Genomic DNA, 20,946 nt, shown 5'->3' with positions numbered 1-20,946 from the left:
AAACTGAGGCAGTTAAGGCGCATAGTCAAGATTACAATCCAAACTCCCAGATTCCAGACCTTTCCTTCTTGCTAAATCATGTGTCTACTCTTGGTCACCGATGTACACCCTAGTCTATCCTCCTTTCATCTCCATTTTCCTTCTTGGGAACTTTCCAGGACCAGAAAAGCAGTGAGCTGTAGACTGAGTGACACCCACTGAGGTGTGTATGCTCTACTCAGCAGAGCATGGAGACATCCTCATTTCTGACATGCCTCACTGATCAAGATGCAATTTGGTCTGGAGAAATACATAAATGTAGGTGTTTGCTCCTCTTTTCTCATGGACACTGTGCTGATCTCTCAAGATCCTGCAAGTCATGAGGATGTTCCTCTTTCTCTTTGCTGTTCTCTTCTTTCTGACCCCAGGTAAAATGAACTTCTCTGCAGAGAAGGTTATTGTAGGTGATGGCCCAGAAAGAGGGTCTGCCTCAGTGAGTAACAGGATGCTATCAATTCTAGAATGCAAAGGCACTCTTGGCCAGTATTCCTGCAGGGGGATGTTTGCTGCAGGAGGCAACTTTCCTCTAATGCCTCTTCCATAAATCCTTTGCATTTTTCATTATTATCTAGGAAGAGGTGTCAGAGATTTTAAGAAATAAAGCTATGCCAGGAAAGATGCCTTTTGGTCCCCAGTCTCATGCTCATTAACGAGACAAAAATTTGAAAAAAAAATTAAAAGCAATGGTATCTGATCTTTTAAAAAATAGATGTGATAGAGATTAACATAGGTAAGAAGAGACACAGAGAAGGGAAGAAATGGAAGAGAAAAAAATGGAGTTTACAGACACTGTGTATTCATGTCAATCATGGCATTATGTAAAATAGCAAAACTTAAGCTGCCATTCCTTAATCCCATACTATAAAGCTGGATACTGTGATAAATATTCCACATAATGAAATGCATTTAGTTCTCCAATGCCAGTGCCTTGAATGCACTGAGTCATAACTCTAATTTAGTGATATTCAGAGCAACTCTTTTGGCTTGGCAGGCCTCATTTACATATATTTTACAGATGCAGAAATTGAGCCTCAGATGGGATAAGCAGCTTCTCAAGGTCATTCAGAGGAGCAGGAGTGGAGCCAGAAATGAGCCCAACTCTGTCTTGTCACAGTGAGAGGAGATGTCCTTCCCATGTCAGAACTTTCGTCACTCTCTCCTGCTCTTGGGAACCTCCAAGGGTTCCAGTTGGACCTTCCCCAAAATTAAAGTCCAAGACTAGACTCATTCTAGGTTTCTAGGGAGCTGAGGAAAGGGCTTTCCAGAACCCACAAGGAGCCCAAATTTGTGCCAGATGCCAGTGGTATCCCCTGTGTATGCTCAGAATTTACACACCAGCTCTGCATGTCTCTGGTCTGTTTTGCAACAAACCTGTGTGAGTAGATTCTGTGCCAAGTATATGGGGAGCCAGCACCTATGGGGAGCCATTCATTCCACTGTATTTGATGTATTCACTGGAATCTGACCAATGTGTCCTGCTCAGATCACTCATACACCTTTTATAATTAGTCAACACAATGGAAAATTATATAATATAAATTTATCTAATATAACTAAGTGAAACCGACCTATTAATATGCCATATGTACAAACACACACACAGAGTTACATTACCCTCTAGGTGTGTCTCTGTAATTATCCATTAGAAGCCTTGTAGGCATGGATGCTCTTTCCCTTTCCAGAGGCTTTCTCTTTCTGGGCCATCATTGTGAATTGGATCCAATACAAGGACTGTTGTCAGAGTGAGATCCAGTACCTCCAGCCTGAGATAGTCTTACAATATTAGGAAGGCAGAGAGAGTACAGACCCCTGCAGTGGGAGCCACAGTTGATTGAGGTCTGAAATATTGGGGTATTTATATTAATGAACTTATATATAGATGCTAGATGTGATTATCGCTCATGCTCGCACTAATCCATTTGGTTTTAGTTTTACATATATGTGAATCAGGCAACTTTATATGTTGACATTAATTGCAATTTAGGTCCATCTGACACTTTCATTATATATACCCAAATTAGTCAACTCTAAAATGTTGATTCTGATAAGATGTGCTGTCTTTCCTTAACTTGAAGTCTGCTACTGTTATGATTGCTACTGATAAAGTACTAAGGCCTGAACCTGTATTCTATGCAGAATGGAAGAAGAGAAGTCTTAGAGAACCACTCCAAACATACTTGCCCTTCCTGCTTTTGAATATATTTGATGGAATGTGGAGGAGAAATCAGATTGAAACTTTCCAAACAATCTCTTTACTACCCACTACAGTAAGATTTTTTCTTTCTAAATATTTACTGTTTTCTACTCCAGTATCAGGCCATCTCCCCTATCTCAGGTCTGGTTCTTTTCTCACCACGTAGCATGTTGAGAGTGCCTTGAGGAAGTTACTGACTCCAGAGGTGTTAATGGGAACAAGGTGGTAATTACTTCAACAGATTTTGATAAAAGAAGAAAAGCTTCTATTTCCCAAATCCCCTACACAGCCTAATCCAAAATGCTGGAAGACAAATCTATTCTGCCTGGTCTTTTATCCTCTATGACAAAAAGACTGACAAGTTAGAGAATATTTCCCCTGCCATCTCATCTACTGGCAGGATAAGGCACTAGGACAGCTCATAAAGAAATCTTCACTAACTAGTTACATGACTGTACCTGGTAATTAGACATACCTGAGAAGAGAATTAATCCAGGTGTTTCCTTCCCTTGTATAGCCAGGAGTGCGTTTTTTGATGAGAAATGCTACCATCTTAAAGGGAGATCCCTGAAATCTTGTTAGAAAAATGAAGAACTTGTTGCTCTCTGCGGGAAGTCTCTGAAATGCTGTCTGACACTCTGACCATGTGGGAAAGTAAAGAAAAATGAATAAGACTGAAGACTCAGACTTCCCAGAGCAACAGGAATGGCCCAGCTTCGTGTTCTTTTTATTCTGGCCTTTTCAGTAAGAAGACATTTCAATAAAAACAAACGACTGTCTTTTATCCATTTGTCAAGTGCTTCACTTAGAAAAGGAACATGAGTAGCTAACCTTGATGGTCCCTGCCTCCTGGATTATTTTTGTACATATTTGGTGAGGGAATTGTCCCAAAGCCATCTGATATTTATTTTAAAAGGAGACTGGAAGAAAGTAGAATCAACAGACCACCAGCTTGCTCTCAGGCAGTGAGCCCCAACCAACCTGGTGAAATAGATAGACAGATAGATGGATAGATAGAGAGACAGATGATAGACAGCTGATGAATAGATAATGAACATATATCTAGATAGTTATATTAATGCTAAATGGTTAGGTAGATGATCAATTTTTTGTGTGTGTTTGACGAAGATCAGCCCTGAGCTAACACCCATGCCAACACTCCTCTTTTTGTTGAGGAAGATGGGCCCTGAGCTAACATCCCTACAGATCTTCCTCCACTTTATGTGGGATGCTGCCACAACATGGCCTGACAAGCAGTGCGTCGGTGCCCACCCGGGATCTGAACCCGGGCAGCCAGCAGCGGAGCGAGAACACTTAACCACTACGGCACGGGGCTGGCCCCTAGGTAGATCATCTATTAATCAAGGACTCTCATGTGTCACATACCTGCCTAATTATCTTACTCCGTGCCTTTATTTGGAGACAGTTAAATCCTCCCTGTGGATTTGTCGCTTATCCATAAGTCTGGAATCAAACTTACTGATGGTCAGAGGAATTATAAATATCTCTATAATTGTCAGTAGCTCCAGTGTCCTGGATCCTGGTCCTGAATTGACTTTCTACTATTTTCCTAGGAACTGGCTAACTGCCAAATTACCTTCTGACTCTAAGCTCGCATGTTACCTCGTTCAAGTAAGGATTCCCTGTCATATTCCCTCAGCTTAAGATCCAGCCATGATTCCCTGCTGGGTCAGAAATCTTGCCTTACCTCCCTCTTAATTCCTCAAAGTCAATGTACTTAATCTTATTGGAAACAATGGCGCTTTTTATGACATTTTTCTGTTTTGAGACAACTGTAGAGTCACATACAGTTGTAAAAAATAATAAAGAGATATCTCCAATACCTTTTACCCAGTTTCTCCCTATAGCATCATCTTGCAAAACTATAGTGCAATATTGACACTGATACAGAATATTTCCATCACCACAAACACCCCATATGTTGCCATTTTACAGCCATAACCTCCTCCTTCTGCTGCCATCTTCTCCTTAACTTCCAGTAAAACTAATTTCCTCTCCATTTTTACAATTTTATCCTTTCAGGAATGTCATATAAATGGAATAATACAGTTTGTAACTTTGGGGTATTGGGTTTTTACGCAGCATAATTCCCTGGAGATTCTTCAAAGTTGTTGCATGCATCAGTAGTTCTTTCCTTTTTATTGCTGAGTAGTATTTCATGGTTTACATATAGCAAAGCTTGTTTAGCCATTCACCCAAGGACAGACATCTGGGTTATTTCCAGTTTGGTGCTATTACAAATAAAGCTATTATAAACATTTATGTCTATAGATTTTCAAGCAAATATAAGTTTTCATTACTCTGAGATAGTGTCCTGGAGTGCAATTGCTGAGTCATATGGTAGTTGCAAGTTTAGTTTTTAAGAGAATGACAAACTTTTTCCCAGAGTGGTTGTACCATTTCACATTCCCACCAACAATGGAAGAGTGATCTAGCTCATCCACATTCTAGCCAGCACTGGCTAAAAATAGTTAACAATATTTTTTATTTTTGCCATTCTGGTAAGTGTGTATTGACAGCTCATTGTGATTTTAATTTGCTCTTCTCTAAAAGCTAATGATCTTTAACATCCTTTCACATGCTCATTTGCCCTTTTTGCTTGTTTGTTTTTGCTGAGGAAGATTGGCTCTGAGCTAACATCTGTGCCAATCTTCCTTTATTTTGTATGTGGGTTGCCACTACAGCATGGCTTGATGAGTAGAGTGTAAGTCTGCACCCAGGATCTGAACCTGAGAACCCCAGGCCACTAAGGCAGAGCATGAGCATTTAACCAGTATGCCACTGGGCCAGGCCTGCTCATTTGCCATTTTTACATCTCCTTCAGTGAAATATCTGCCTCATGCTCCTTTTCTAATTGGATTGCTTTTTTGTTTGTTTTGTTTGTAGTGTTGAGTTTTGAGAATCCTTAACATATTCTTGAAGTTAATCATTTGTTGGATATGTGGTTTCCAAATACTTTTCCCAATCTACAGCTTGTCTTTTAAACCTCTTAACAGGATCTTTTGCAGAACATTTTTTTTTTTTACTTGTGTGAAGTCTGGCTTATTTTCTTTTTATGGATCATGATTTTTCAGTCAGGTCTAAGAACATTTTGTATAACTCTGGATGCTTAAAATTTTCTCCTATACTTTTTTATTAAGTTCTTATAGTTTCATATTTATAGTGAAATACAGGAAGCATCTTGAGTTAATTTTTCTGAAAGCTGTGAGATGGTCAAGATTTCTTTGTTTTTGTTTTGCCTATGGATGTGCTATTGCTCCTGCAGCATTTGTTCAAAAGGCTGTCTTTTCTCCACTAAATTACTTTGAACCTTTCTCAAGGATTTTACTCAACTGATTTAAAAACTGGTGTCCACACAAACTCCTGCCTGAACTGTTTATAGCAGCTCTTATTCACAATCGTCCCAAACTGGAAGTAACCAAGATGTCCATCAATACTTGAGCTGACAACAAATTGTGTTTCATCCATATAATGAGATATTATTCATGGAAAAGAAGAAATAAGATATCAAGACACAAAAAGACATGTATGAATCTTAAGTGCATATTGCTACATGAAAGAAGCCAGTCTGAAAATGTTACATACTGCACAATCCAGTTTTATGGCATTCTGGAAAGGAAAAAAGATAGGATAGTTGAGGGCTGGCAAGGGAATGAACAGTGAATGTGTTAGGGCCATGAGACTATTCTGTATGATACTATGCATTTGTTAAAACACTTAGAACTTTGCAGCACAAAAAGTGAACTGAGGTTCACTCTGAAAATTAAGAGAAATAATTTAGGAAGTCAGGGCTAGCACAGGATGGAAGGCAGAATGTGACAAAACAATCTAACTGTATTCTGAATGTATAAAACAACTTCATTGAAGGCAGTGGGGGGAAAAGTGTTGACCTAAATAGCTTTGGAAATGAGAGCTATCTCTAAGTCTAAAGACAAAAGGAGCTGTATGAAATATTGCACTCTAGTTGATAATGTGGTTTCTTATGTACCAAACGAGTAACAATTCTGATACCGCTATACATGTACACTGAAATTGAACAACTGAGTAAATGAATGGTAGATGGTGGGAGCCAGGTTTCTGACTATTGGAATGACAGTTTACAGATAAGCAAGGAAAAGTTAGAATGATCCATCTGGGATGGATTAGAGTTGGAGACGTCAATATAAACTCATGTTTACCTTAGTATAGATACAGATGGTTACATATAGAAATATTTAAAGATATGTGTATATATATATGGGTTATTAAACATACATCTATTTCCCCGCTCTATCTGAGACAGCCTAGAAATGTCAACACTTCAGCAACTGTGAGCACACTTGGCACCCAGATACTGTTTTTTAATATCATTCTCCAATTAAAAGAGCCAAGGATCCTTGGAGAAATGGCTAATTCTAGGACTAGAACAGGAAATATACAAGATAAACCCAGAGCGATTTGTAGAGTGAGAATATACAGAAGTACTCAAAACAAACAGACAAAAAGCTATAGGAGTCAAAGGGATACAAGTGTCAACTGAAAGAGCTCCAAATGACAAAAGGTGGATTAATTTAAGGAAATATATACATTTCCCTAAATATATATTTATATATATATAAGTATTATTGGATTATAATCCAAATTATAAAACAAATATCCATGACAATGATTCCATACTGACATAAATAAATTATTGAATAAATAAATAAATGGGGAAGAAGAAACATTAGAAGAATAATTCTAAATAATTTATGTAGATACTATGAACTCAAAGAAGTGGGGTATAATTCCCCACTCCTTAAGTCTGAAAAGACTACCTAGTGCATAGTTATTTCCTTCCAAGGATTACAGTATGGGAAGAGGGAAAAAGAGTAAGTTTAGAGGGGAGGAACTTGAGAATCATGACCTCAATCGGGTGTTTAAAGTCAACATCAGTAGTGGTAAGTCATGTTGATAGTATGTGATCGTAATACATGACAAGAATGGCCATTTACCTCAGTGGTCTTCCTTCCCCAAACATATAATCCCAATACAATCATGAGAAAATCATCAGACAAATCCCAGTTGAGGGACATTCATCACTGACCAGTATTCCTCAAAACTGTCAAGGTCATGAAAAAAGAGGGAAGTCCTGAGAAACTGTCACAGTCCAAAGGAGCCTAAGGAGACACGACAACTAAATGTAATATGGCATCCTGGATTGGATTCTAGAACAGACAGAGGACATTAGGTAAAAACTAAGGAAGTTGAGTAAAGTATGGACTTTAATTGGCAATAATGTATTGGTTCATCAGTTCCACAAACTTACCATATGTTAATAACAGGGGAAACTGGGTTGCCAGATATATGAGAACTCACATATAAAAATGTCTTCACAATTTTTCTGATGGCTGTTTTAACATCTTTGTCAGATATTTCTCTCATCTGTCTCATTTTGACGCGAGCATCTATTGCTTGTTTTTTCATTCAGTGTGAGATTTTTGTAGCTCTCGGTAGATGAATTATTTTAAATGGAAACTTAGACATTTTTCTTATTAAGTTATGAGACTCTGGATCTTATTTAAGCCTCCTGTTTCCCCTGGGTCCTGCAGGTGAAGAGGGAGTGCCACTTTGTTACTGCCAGGTGGGAAGGAAGTTCAGGTTCAGGTTCCCCATTTGACCTTTGTTGAGACCCCATGGGGTTGGAGTGGGTGGGATGCACCTCTTGTTATTGCTGTGGGTGGGGTGACAGGTGGGAGTAGGGGGAGTTCCAGCTCCCTACTAGGTCTCCACTGATAACTACCCTTGCTGGTAAGAGTAAGAACGCCTTGTTATTTCTCCACAGGAGGCCTCCACTGACACCATGGAGAGGGAGGGTAGTCCTCATTACCTCTGGGTGGTGGTGGAAGTCTTGACACACCACTGCAGCACCCGGGAGCTGGAGAGGAGCTTCATTACTGTGGGGGTAGGGTGGGGGTGGGAGTGTGAATTCTTTGGTAAAATTCAAGCACACCAAAATTATTCCAGTAAAGATCCAATAATTCATTTCTACCTGTTCTTTCCCCTCTAATATGGAGTGGATCTTTTAAGTTTGCTTTTAAATACATATATATGTAAGCTTTCTATTTATAACTATAAGCTTATCCCAACTTTCTCACTTTTTAATGTACTGAAAACACACAACAACTTTGTTATGTCTATAATTGATGGCCTACATTAGCCTGAATCCAAATAGGCTGACCTTCAAAGGATATGAAAAATAGAGTTATGTCACACACTGAGACTTTACAGATTGCTTGGTGGCTGGATAGTTGTTGAGAGAAGAATTCTTATTCTAATTGAAAAGAAAAATTTCTAAACATCTTAAGTTTCTCTGATAAGTTGCTAAGGCCTGGTTTGTAACATATTACACAGTAACATATTCATAACTGTATTACTGATGAAACCAATTCCATTCTTAGATACAAAGTTTTATAGGTTTTTTTTTACATTTAATCTATGATCAATCTTGATTTAATTTTTGTGAAAGGTGTAAGGTGTGTTTCCATTTTTTTGTGTTTTGTGTGTGTTTGTGTGTGTTTATGGGCATCCAACTGTTCCAGTATCATTTGTTGAAAAGACTATTCTTTCTCCATTAAAGTTCCTTTCTTCTTTGACAAAGAACAGTTGACTCCATTTGTTTGGGTCTATTTCCAAGCTCTCTATTCTGTTCTATTGATCTATTTGTCTACCGTTTCACAAATGCCACACTGTCTTCATTACTGCAGCTTTATAGTAAGTCTTGAAATCAGGTAGTGTCCGTCCTCCAACTTTGTTCTTTTAGTATTGTGTTGGCTATTCTGAGTCTTTTGCCTTTTCATATAAATTTTAGTATGAATTTGTCAATATCTATTAAATAGCTGGCTGGCATTTTGATGAGATGAAATTCTTCATCAACTCCCTCAATGTCTGATTACCCTGGCCTGCCTTTTGCCAGAATCCTCTTGTGTCAGTTTAGCCAGATCCCTCCCCCCTCTGATGTTTCTTCTTAGTAATTTTCCATCCACTGACCCCCACCCTATTCCATGGCTATAAATTCCTACCTGTCCTTACTGTGTTCTGAGTTGAGCTCTCTCTCTCTCCTGTACTAAAAATCCTGTTGTAGTAGTACTCCTTGCATATCTTCCTTATTGTCTTTGAAAGTGTCATGAAACATGTTACTTTGTCAATTTTATTGATCTTTTCAAAGAACCAGCTTTGGGTTTCATTGATTTTCCCTATTTTTCTATTTCAATTTGATTAATTCTTGTTCTAATTTTTATTATTTCTTTTCTTCTGCTTTCTTTAAGCTTTAAATGTTCTTTTTTCCCTAGTTTCCTAAGGTGGAAACTTATATTATTGATCTTAGGTCGTCCTTGTTTTTTTTTGTTTGTTTGTTTGTTTTTTTTTTATTTTTCCCCCCAAAGCCCCAGTAGATAGTTGTATGTCATAGCTGCACATCCTTCTAGTTGCTGTATGTGGGACTCGGCCTCAGGATGGACGGAGAAGTGGTGCCTCGATGCGCACCCGGGATCCGAACCCGGGCCACCAGCATTGCAGCGCGCGCACTTAACCACCAAGCCACAGGGCCGGCCCTGTCCTTGTTTTTAATATATGCATTTAATTCTATAACTTTCCCTCCAAACACTGCTTTTGCTGCACCCTACAAATTTCAGTAAATTGAATTTTCATTTTCCCATAGTTCAAAATATTGCTTTAATTCCTCTTGAGACTTCTTCATTGACTCAGGGGTTATTTAGAACTGTGTTCTTTAGTTTCCAAATATTTGGGGATTTTCCAGTTATCTCTTCAATATTGTTAATTCTTTGTAGTCTGATAGCAGACATTATATGATTTCTATTCTTTTAAAATTGTTAAGATGTGTTTTATGACCAAAAATGTGGTCTATCTTTGTAAATGCTACATGTGAGCTTGAAAATAATGTGCTGTTGTTGGATGAAGCATTCTATTTTGTCAATTAGATCAAGCCTTTTATAGTGCTGTTCAGGTCACCTATGACTTTACTGATTTTCTGCCCGTTGGATCTGTTGTTGCTGAATGATGGGTGTTTAAGTCTCCAAATATAATAGGAAATTTGTCTATTTATCCTTGAAATTCTATCAGCTTTTGTGACATCTGTTTTGACACTCCATTTTTAGGTTCATATACATTAAGGATTGTTATGTCTTCTTGGAGAATTGACCCCTTTATCATTATAGATGCCCCTCTTTATCCATAATACTTGTTCTTGCTCTGAAGTGTGCTATGTTGGAAATTAATAAAGTGACTCCAACTTTTGTTTAGTATTAGCATGTGCAATCATGCATCACTTAATGAAGGGAATACGTTCTGAGAACTGCATCATTAGGCAAGTTCATCATTGTGAGGGCATCACAGAGTGTACTTACACAAACCTAGATGGTATAGCCTACTATACACCTAGACTCCATGGTGATAATCTTCTGGGACCACTGTGATATACGTGGTCTGTCATTGACTGAAATGTTATTATGTGGCATAAGACTGTATATTTTTCTCCATCCCTTTACTTTAATCTATGTTATCTTCATATTTAAATTGGGTTTCCTGTAGACAATGTAGACTTGAGTGTTGTTTTGTGATCCACCCTGATAGTCTTTGTCTTTTAATTTGTATATTTAAAGCATTGATGGTAAGTGATTACTGATATCGGTGAATTAATATCTACCATATTTTCTACTGTTTTGTATTCATTGCATCTCTCCTTTGTTTCTTCCCCCCTTTTTCTGCTTTCCATTATTTTAAATGAGCCTTTTACATGATTCCATTTTATCCCCTCTTATCATATCAATTATACTTTTTTTATTTGTTAGGGTTACTTAGATTTATGCAAATACATTTTTAGTTAATCTAAGTTCACCTTCAAATAATACCATACTGCTTCCCATGTAGTGAAGTACCTTATAGCAGAGTATTCTCAATTCCTCCTTATAGTCCTTATGGCATTGCTATCATCCATTTCATTTATCTATGCTTTGTAATCAGCCAATTCATTGTTGTTATTATTATTTTGAACAAACTGTTGTGTCTTAGACCAATTGAGAATAATAAAAATGAAAGATCTTATTTTACCTTCATGTATTTCTTCTATATACTCTTTAGGTAGATCCAAGTATCTGACCTATATAATTTCCTTTCTTTCTGACATTCTTTCTAACATTTTTTGAAGGGCCTATTGACTGGTGAAAACTTCCCTCAGTTTTTGTTTGTCTGAGAAAGTTATTATTTCCCCTTCACTTTTGAAGGATAATTTTGCTGGGTATAGCATTCTAAGTTAGTGGTTTCTCCTTTCATCACTTTAAATATTCCACCCCACTGTCTTCTTGCTCACATGGCTTCTGATTTCACTTTAATTCTCATCCTTGCTCCTCCAAGAGTAAGGTGGTTTATTTTCCTCTGCATTCTTGCAAGATTTTCTCTTTGTCTTTGATTTTCTGCAGTTTGAATATGATACGGCTGTGTGTAGATTTTTTGCTATTTATTTTGCTTGGCATTTTTGGAGCTTCATAGATCTGTCATTTGGTATTTTCACTAATTTTCAAAAATTCTCAGCAATTATTACTTTAATTTTTTCTTTCATTCATTTCTCTCTTTTTTCTCTTTCTGATTTTCCCATTAAGCATATGTACACCTTTTGTAATTATCCCATGGATCTTGGATATTGAATATGATATTTCTTTTCTTCTTTTCTTTTTCATATTTTTAATCTTTGAATTTTTGTTTTGGAAATTTCTATTGACATATCTTCAAGCTCACTGATTCTTTCCTCAGCTAGGTCTAGGTTACTGATGTAACTATTGAAGGTATTCTTCATATCTGTTATAACCTTTTTGATTTCTAGCATTTTCTTCTTTATCTGCAATATTTTTATTGTTATAAAGTACACATAACATAAAATTTAGTATCTTAATCATTTTTAAGTATACAGCACAGCGGTATTAATTCCATTCATATTGTGTAACCCTCACCACCATCCATCTCCAGAACTCTTTTCATCTTGCAACATTAAAACTCTGTACCCATTAAAAAATAACTCTCTATGACCTTCTCGCACCAGCCTTTTGATTCTTTCTTAGAGTTTCCCTCTTTCTGCTTACATTACCCATCTCTTCTTGCATGTTGTCAACTTGTCCCATTAGAACCTTTAGTGTACTAATCCTAGTTATTTTAGATTCACAGTTATAATTCAAAAATTTCTGTCACATCTGAGTCTATTTTTTCAGAATTTACTTCTTCTTGCCTTTAGCACACTTTGTAATTTTTTGTTGAAAGCCAGACATGATGTATGGGGTAATAGGAACTGTGGTAAATAGGAATCTAGTGTGAGATTTTATGTTAAATTGGCTAGGAGTTGGGCTGTGTGTACTGTTTGCTGTAGCTATAGTTGTTAGAAGCTTCAATTTCCTCTAATGTTCTTGTTTTTGTGTCCTCTGTTGTCGTTGGGTTCTCCTAAAAAACTCATTTTAGGGGTCGGCTCCATTGCATAGTGATTAAGTTCAGTGCAATCCAATTTGGTGGCCTGGGTTCACAGATTCAGATCCCAGGTGCGGACCTACACCACTCATCAACCATGCTTTGGTGGTGACCCACATGCAAAATAGAGGAAGACTGGCACAGATCTTACCTCAGGGCTAATCTTTCTCAAGCAAAAAAGGAGGAAGATTGGCAATAGATATTAGTTAAAGGGCAAATCTTTCCTTAGCAAAATTTTAGGATTTAGCAAAATTTCCTTAGCAAAACAAAAAAAAAAAGCACAGTTTAAATAGAGTCTGTTCCTCCAGCTCTTTCAGGTGTAATTTTCTATTATTATGTTGAGCCCTGTTGGATGGTGGTAAAGCATGAGGGAGAGGAAACATTCTACAATCTTAGGATTAAACCTCAGTTTTTTCCTGGCCTGTGTCCCTGCAATGTGACTGTCACCAGTATTTCTTAGCTTCTCCCCCACACTCAGTTGAGATGGGAAGGGTAGATGGGGCTGGAGTAAGGGTAACACCCTTCCCCCAGGAGGGACATGGCTCTGGTAAAGTCATTTTCCCTGAAGAGTAAGTTCTTGCTATAGAGAATTCTCGGAACGTATTTCACATAATTACTCTCTATTTCTCTTTGCTAGAGCCACCATTGGTTCCTTTTGGGCTCTTCACCATGGTAACCTGATGGGTTTCCTGGAGTCAAACCAAGGAAGGTGTAGGATTCCCTTAGTACCTGGCACTCAGTAGTTTCTCACTTTCATGCCAGTCCACACTCATCCTCTGGCAGTTAATCAAAATTATCACAAGTGTCCCTATCAGTGTATTGCTCCAGTGGCTTCTGCTCCAGGTTACCACATCTCGGCTGTGCCTCTCTCCAAATTTAGGAGTGGCAGTTCACTGTGTGACTTCAGTTCTCTGATGGGTCCAAGAAAAATCATTGATTTTTAGTTTGTTCAGTGTTTTTCTTATTTTAAGAGTAGGAGGGGTGACTTCCAGGTTTTTCATGTAGCAGCTGAAACCAGAAGTCTCAGATACTTCTTAAGGACCCAGCAAAGTCATATATATCTTTTTCTTTTTCTAAGAAGATATTGGATTTCTTTTGAAGTTTGTTTTTTTTAATATCTATATTTGAATTCCTTTCTGTGAAAAGCCACTTTCTATTTATTATGATCAGAAGTTGCCAATTTTCTTTAGAATCTTGATCACGTAGACAACCTAGAATATAGGTTGTTTTCACCATAAGGCTCTTCAACAAAGATGCCTAAAGCCAGCCTGTGACAGGCTGGGAGAGCCCATGGATCATACATTGTGGTGCTCTGGTTTGTCTGCTGTGAGGCGACAATACCCCACCCAGGCCACTCTCTCCCCACTGTCTCCAGTCAGTAAGAAGACACAAAGCAGACCCAGAGCTGGGCCGAGTCCTCTGATGTAGGACTCCTCTGAAGGTCACCCTTCGCTCTGGGGTTCCCATCAGCAATATTGAGATGTTCTGCACTGCAGTCTGAGGCTCTTCCTACCCATCACCACCCCACCTTTTCACAGGTGTCAGACCCACAACGTGGTGGAAGTCTTTCCCTGCCCAATCTTGCTCCTTCTCCCTTCATCCTTGACAGGCATTTCCCACAATAAATTCCTTTGATATCTGCTCCTTGGAGATACCTATTGTCCTCAACCCACAGGCTTTCTGTTCCAGAAACATGCTGAGATTTCTCGTCATTCATGACCTCACCATGTCCTACACCATTCTACTCTTTGACATGATATCTTTATTTCTTTTTATGTCTGTAATTCAGAGGGGTCTCACGACTGATGAACTTTACTCCAATTGCCTACACCACTATTTCAGCAAGAAGCTAAGACGGAAATTTACCTGGGGCAATTTAATGTCACTTGAACTGGAAAAGAACTGAAAGTTCCCTCACCCATATCAGAGGAGATCTCAGAGATCATCTATTCCAATTCTTGTTTCAGATGGAGAAACAAATGACGTGACTTGTGCTAGGTTACAAACAACTCCTTCTAAATGGTCCTTTCCAAGCAATAATCCACCCCCTACCTTGAACACTGTCTCGCTGACACTTCTGATGTCCCTAACACCTGCCCCTTGTGCGGCCTCTTAGTGAGTGCTCACCAGTGCACACTGGTTTTTGATCAGCTTCAACAATCAGCAGCAGCACTCTGCCCATAAATAGAGCTGCTCCTTTCCTGCCTGATCGTACTTTCCGCACACCTGCTTCTGCATCTCTTCAACAACCTTTGTACCATGAGGATACTTTTACTGTTCTGTACTATTTTTCTTCTACTCTACCAAGGTTCTTCAGGTAAAAAGGGACTCTCAGCTAGAAATATATACAGTTGCAGAGGATGGGAGGTAAAGAAAAAACTTTACTAAGAATAAAAATCCTGTGGGGTCAAGCAACCTTCTTAATCACTTTTCCCTGATTGAGACCATGAATAAAATGCAGTAAAAGGCAGTCCTTATATACACCTCTTGTAGCAAGGCTTCATAGCTCAAAAACCATAGGGATCTAAATATCATTGGGGTTTCACTAATCATACTTATTGCATTGCAGGAATATAAAATTAATCATTGTTGATTTTGTGGAAATAGATGCCTTCTCCCTTTGTTGGCCCCCATCTGCCTCCCTCTTAACAGCTTTGATCTGCACAGAAGGAGTGCCTATTCACCCTCCTAAATGGTATGACACATTTTCATATAAAGTCAGGGGATTAGAATTAAGAGGAAAGCAATGATTTCAGTAGGTAAAAAATAAGTTTATTGATAACACAAATAGCAGCCACCTTTGGAGTCTGCTGAGGAAATTTCAAAGTTAGATGGAGATGTCAGCAGTGTGCTGACTTCTATATTAATCTATGTACCCCAAAGCATACAATTTTGTACTATTAGATTGGGAAGGGACGTGAGAGATCATCCAGTCTAATTCCTTCCTTTTAAAAGCTGAGTCAAATGTTCTACAGACCTGTGAGAGAAAATAACTTTCCCAGAGCCGCTCAAGTCTAGCTGTGCTGGATTAAACCAAATGTTCCGACTCACAGAACCTGTAGTCCTCTCCCCAAGCTCCTCGGTAGTTTCCCTAGGCCCCAAGGGATGTCCGGCCTGCACTGCTTGTCCCTTTCTAGAGTGTGTCCCTACAGTGGTCCAGATGGGTTATTTCTTTATCTCAGAGTTTCATGTTTAGCTTAACTCTTTCTACCTTGTTCTTTCTTCCTGGGACATTTCCCATGGACACTTCTCTGAAATTCTGCTATCAGCATATTCCAGGTCAGTTAATGTATGATAGTAATTTATTTATCACAAAACAGGTTCCCATCAACCGTTGATCACAAGACAAAGAACCTGTTGAGATAGAAAGCCAGGTCTGGGTCCCTCCAGAACCAGAGGGATGTTCATGCAGAGCTGGTTACCATTGCTCTCAGTGGGCTGCTGAGGGCTGGGTCAGGTTGGCCTCTACAGTCCAATTGTGAGAAAGCCCCTGAGAAGGTGGGTGATATGGAGGAAATGTGGAAGGAAATGCTGGTGGTGATGAACTAGAGTGATTGCCCACCCCTCATCTCCTGTTGCTCCCCCTTCTGGTAACTTTTGCTTTTACACACTTCCAGCCCGTTGAAACGCCCTCAAAACTGGAGGAGGGATGCACAGGAGTGCAATCAGTTATATAAGAAGGAGACTTAGTGTAATTTGGTCTACCCTGGAATGTATGGTGCTTGATGAATAGATTGAATTCAGAGCATGTGTTTTCTCTTTTGCATTCTGTTTACTCAGACACAAAAGCTGGGATTTGGTCCCAGTGTTGACAGTAACTTGTTGTGTGACCTCAGGTGAGTCACTTCCCTTCTCTGGGCCTCTATTCCCATCTCTAAATAGAGGACCATGAGAGCTTGCTTGAAAGTGACAATCCAGCATTTTCAGGTCTGTACTCTCTTTCTGGTCCATTCTGCTCCTACCCTATGCTTCACTGTCCCTGAGCTCACACAGTACCCTCCTCTTCTTTTTCTATCTGCATGGTGTAAAGTAGCTGGCTCCAAACATGTCAGAAGTCATATATCTGGTACCAGGCTCCACATAATCACCTGTAATAATGAACATTTCATCTCATCTCACTCTTTTCTTCATTGTCTTCGACTCTGACCACAGGGCTTGCTTTTCCATGGAAGTCGCAGTACTGAGGACGTCCCAACCATGAGCCTCTTCAGTATTCTGCCCAGTGCATTACTTTGTGAATATGCTTTTTATCCTCACCTGCACCCTGATCAAAGAACCCACACAGATCGGCATTGCAAATAGGAGGGTTTTTTTAACCAGGACAAAGGAAAACCATGAAACCCCAGCCCAAGGATAAGCAGCATTTTGGAGTTATTCTCCCCTTCTTCTCTGTGGAAAATGGACAGATGGGGAGGGAGAGGGCTAGGTGCTCAGGTGCAATAAGGACCTTGGGTCTGGACTTCCATAAAGGGGCCATGTTCAGCATTCATTGTGCACATCAGGCCCTCCATTTCCAGAATTCTCCTGACACCATCTCCATATTTGGTTCTTGCCAAGTGCAGGAGGCACCTGACTGCAGAAACTCCTCAGACAAAGTTCTGCATGGAGGCTCTTTTGATCCACCACCCACATTTCCCCTCCACCATCAAACATGCTCCTGGGCTCTCCTGACTGAATAATGCAACCAGTTTGCCATGTGAGGCAGCTGTATGTTCAAACAGCCACTCTCAGCCTCAGAGAGCACTCCCTGAGACTTCAAGTAACTAACCGCATATCTCCTGCTTAGTGCTCTGGGCCAAGGGGCCAAAAGATCATGGTTCTATCTCCTCTCCTCCCCTCAAGTCTACTCTGCCTTAGTCTAGTGCAGTCTATCCCACTGTGCTCTCAACAGGTGATTACTCATCACATGAGTGCAACTGGTACTGAGTGAGCATGTGATGGTGAGTATGGGATATAAACAATGTCTTCCCACTCAGGGAATTTAGAATCCAAATGAGAAGACCAAATTAAAAAAAAATATATATGCAACTACAACTTGGGATAGCTGTTATGAAAGAATAAACAACATTGTATAGGGAGGAAGAGTTTGGGGGCACTTAATAACAGGGGCCGAATTCTCCATCATTGTAACATTTAGGTTGAGAGATGAAGGTTCAAAGAGGTCAGTATGGGAAGAGGAGAAAAGTATTTCAGGCAGAGAGAACAGTGTAAGTGAAGGCACTGAGATAGCCCAGAGCTGATGTTCAGGAACTGAAGGGAGACCAGTGAGGTGAGGAGAATAACGACCCCGTAAAACAGCATGAATCAGAAGAGGTGGTGCAGAGTCAGAGCACAATAGCTTTGTAGACCACGGTAAGGGGCTTGGTTGGATTTAATCAAAAACCAATAGCAAACTTTTGTAGGGATTTTAAGGAGAGCTGTGACATGAACCAATTAATATTTTTTTACAAAATCATGCTGGAAGAGAATCAGATGGTGATGTCAAGAAGCTGGGAAAATGGAAGAGGGTGGGGGTGTTGGGGAAACCACCACCATGTGTCTGCTCCACCAGGACTCCCCAGCATTCTCTACAGTCTCTCCATCCCCCCAAAAAAAATCCTTCCACCAAAGTCTTCCCTCTTGTTCCTTGGACACAATTAATCACACTGACTTTTCTGTTCCTTAGTGAGAAGTGACCTTGACGCAGACAGGATATGTGGTTATGGGACTGCTCGCTGCCGGAGGAATTGTAAAAAAGAGGAATTGAAAATTGGAAGATGCCCCAACACCTATCCATGCTGTTTGAAAAAATGGAATGCCAACTCATCGAATCCTGTAAAATACTGAAGTCCAGGTCTCTAGAGTCACCGACAGCTGGACCTCTGAGCCTTCCCTTCTGGAGTGTTCACAGCTAGAATATCCCTAGTGGCACCACCAGTCTAATTATTAAGTGAAGACTTGCTGCACGTTCACTCAATGTAGAGCCAATGTAGGAAGTTACAGCAGAATATGGGGCTTCAGCCTTCTGAGCCCCAGACAACCTTGTCTGGTTGTGATATGAGGATAGCAATGCAGCTTAAGTGAGAATTTAACACATTAAAACATGAACCCCAAAATATATCTAATCAGCCACAAACCTAATTGAATATCATATCAATTGATGTTGATAATATTGGTTTTCTTTTCAGATCAGAAGTTCTGCTCAGCAGTTATATATGTCTTGTGTCCATTAAAATGGAAAATAAACCAATGTTAAGTGCATTTTGTTTGGCATACACTATAATTCAAAACATAGACCTCTGGGGAGAAAAACATAAGAGATACTATGTGATCAGAAGGTAGGGTTTGACTCAGGGGCATGTCTGTGCAGGGTCACATCCAGCAGATGGCAGCCGAGAAAGGCGCTGCCAGTGGGCAGTATAGAGTGGATGCATCCAGACTCATGTCCTGATAACTGGTAGAGAAAGGCAAGTAATAAAAGCTCTGACCTGCCTTTTCTGTTCAAACTGTATTTCAGGGTAACCAAATGGTTTGTGAGGAAAAGCTTCTCTCTACAAAAGTCGTCCAACTAATAAACGTAGAAGGAGTGATAGAATGAGAATATTACTTTTTTGTGTGTGTGAGGAAGATTTGCTCTGTGCTAACAACTGTTGCCGATCTCCCTTTTTTTTTGCTTGAGGAAGATTAGCCCTGAGCTAATATCTGTGCCAATCTTCCTCTATTTTGTACGTGGGGGGATGCCACAACATGACTTGACAAGTGGTATAGTTCTGCACCTGGGATCAGAATGGGATTGGAACACAGGAAACCCGCGAACCGGGCCGCTGAAGTGGAGTGCACCGAACTCAACCACTACACCAGAGGGCCAGCCTGAGAATATCACTGTTTTTCAAACACCTAGGGAAAGAATGATCAGGCCAATGAATGTAAATAACCACTAAAATAAACAAGATGATCCCCTGAATTTATGTGCCTCCTAATAGATGTACGCAATGCTACCTGGGAGCTATTAAGTTGCATTGTGTCCTATTGGCCAAAAATAGTACAATGAGCTTCCGTGTGGCCATCACTTACCTTCAACATTTGATTAATCTTGTTTCATCCCTTGATAAACTCCCTCTCCTGGATTATTTCCAAAAATACTCAAGATGCCATATCACTTCATAAGAAAACACTTTGGAATATATAAGTCAGAGAAAAAGACTCTTTAAAAAATATAACCGCAATGCTATTACCACACCTGGAAAAAATCAACACTAATTCTTTACTATATATATTTTTTTTTTTTGAGGAAGATTTGCCCTGAGCTAACATCTGTTGCCAATCTTCCTCCTTTTTCCCTTTTTTCTCCCCAAAGCCCCAGCAGATAGTTGCATGTAATAGTTGTACATCCTTCTAGTTGCTCTATGTGGGACGCCACCTCCGCGTGGCTTGATGAGGGGTGGGTATGTCCGTACCTAGTATCCGAACCGGTGAACTCCAGGCCACTGAGGCAGAGCACGTGAACTTAACTGCTACGCCACCTAGCCGGCCTGTCCTTACTATAATTCAATAGCCAATCAGTGTTTGAATGACCCTAGTTCTTTCATAAGTACCTTTATTAGAGTTGGTTTCTTAGAGCCACAATTCTGAAAGGTCCACACACTGGGTTTGGTTGTTTGAAATTCAACGTTACGTTGTCCTTTAGTTGTTTCTCTACTGCTTTGGTGGACTTCTTCATTATTCTCACACTTTGTATTCTACAATGTACTTCCACGTAGGTAATCTCTTAATTCTCACAATAAACTTCTTAATTAGGCAGGATAAGCAGCATTGTCCCCATGATTCAGGTGTGAAAACTAAGGCTCAGAGTGGCTTTCCCAAAGTTGGTCAGGGTATTAGGCAGGGCGAGGCACAGACCCCACATCCCAGCACACATCAGAGCAGCACAGCATGGTGTGCTCGAATCCCAGCTCTCCCACTCAGCGGATAGCCACGGGAAGGTTTCTACCTTGATTTCCCATCTGCAATATGGCCGTTCAAACAACAGTTACAAGCACAGAGCCAACTTCTGCATCCAGTCTGTGATGATTATTTTTTTGTCTCCTTTCTTGTTTTCAATTTGATGTTTTGCTGAGAGGCCATGCTGCCCTTCCCAATATTACCATAAAAAAAAGCAAAGGACTTCTCCAAACTTTAATTACTACCACCAATGTTAATGGTCAAGAGTGGGATAAGAAGCAGAG

At 39.7% G+C, this 20,946-nt stretch overlaps 1 protein-coding gene and 1 pseudogene across 1 annotated transcript; both read left to right on the top strand.

Moving 5' to 3' along the window:
* Positions 1-358: 358 nt before the first annotated feature.
* Positions 359-2,905, top strand: LOC106803548 (beta-defensin 15-like; annotated as a pseudogene).
* Positions 2,906-7,085: 4,180 nt separating this feature from the next.
* On the top strand, positions 7,086-18,568 carry LOC147913298 (beta-defensin 104A-like). Its single transcript, XM_087418239.1, has 2 exons — positions 7,086-7,173; positions 18,408-18,568. The coding sequence occupies exons 1-2, from the start codon at positions 7,086-7,088 to the stop codon at positions 18,566-18,568; spliced, it is 249 nt and encodes an 82-aa protein (XP_087274365.1).
* The last annotated feature ends 2,378 nt before the right edge of the window (positions 18,569-20,946 follow it).

This window comes from Ceratotherium simum, chromosome 28 (genome assembly GCF_057802395.1).
Source record: "Ceratotherium simum simum isolate JZ-2026a chromosome 28, ASM5780239v1, whole genome shotgun sequence".
NCBI lineage: Eukaryota > Metazoa > Chordata > Mammalia > Perissodactyla > Rhinocerotidae > Ceratotherium > Ceratotherium simum.
The sequence above is the reverse complement of the archived record's forward strand: the minus strand, read 5'-3'. Positions and strand labels throughout refer to the sequence as shown.

Excerpts from the sequence above, each read along its gene's own strand:
- LOC147913298 (XM_087418239.1), top strand. The coding sequence starts at position 7,086 with ATGGGAAGAGGGAAAAAGAGTAAGTTTAGAGGGGAGGAACTTGAGAAT. Across the intron at positions 7,174-18,407 it reads TAAAGTCAACATCAGTAGTG|TGAGAAGTGACCTTGACGCA; the intron begins GTAAGTCATGTT and ends TCTGTTCCTTAG.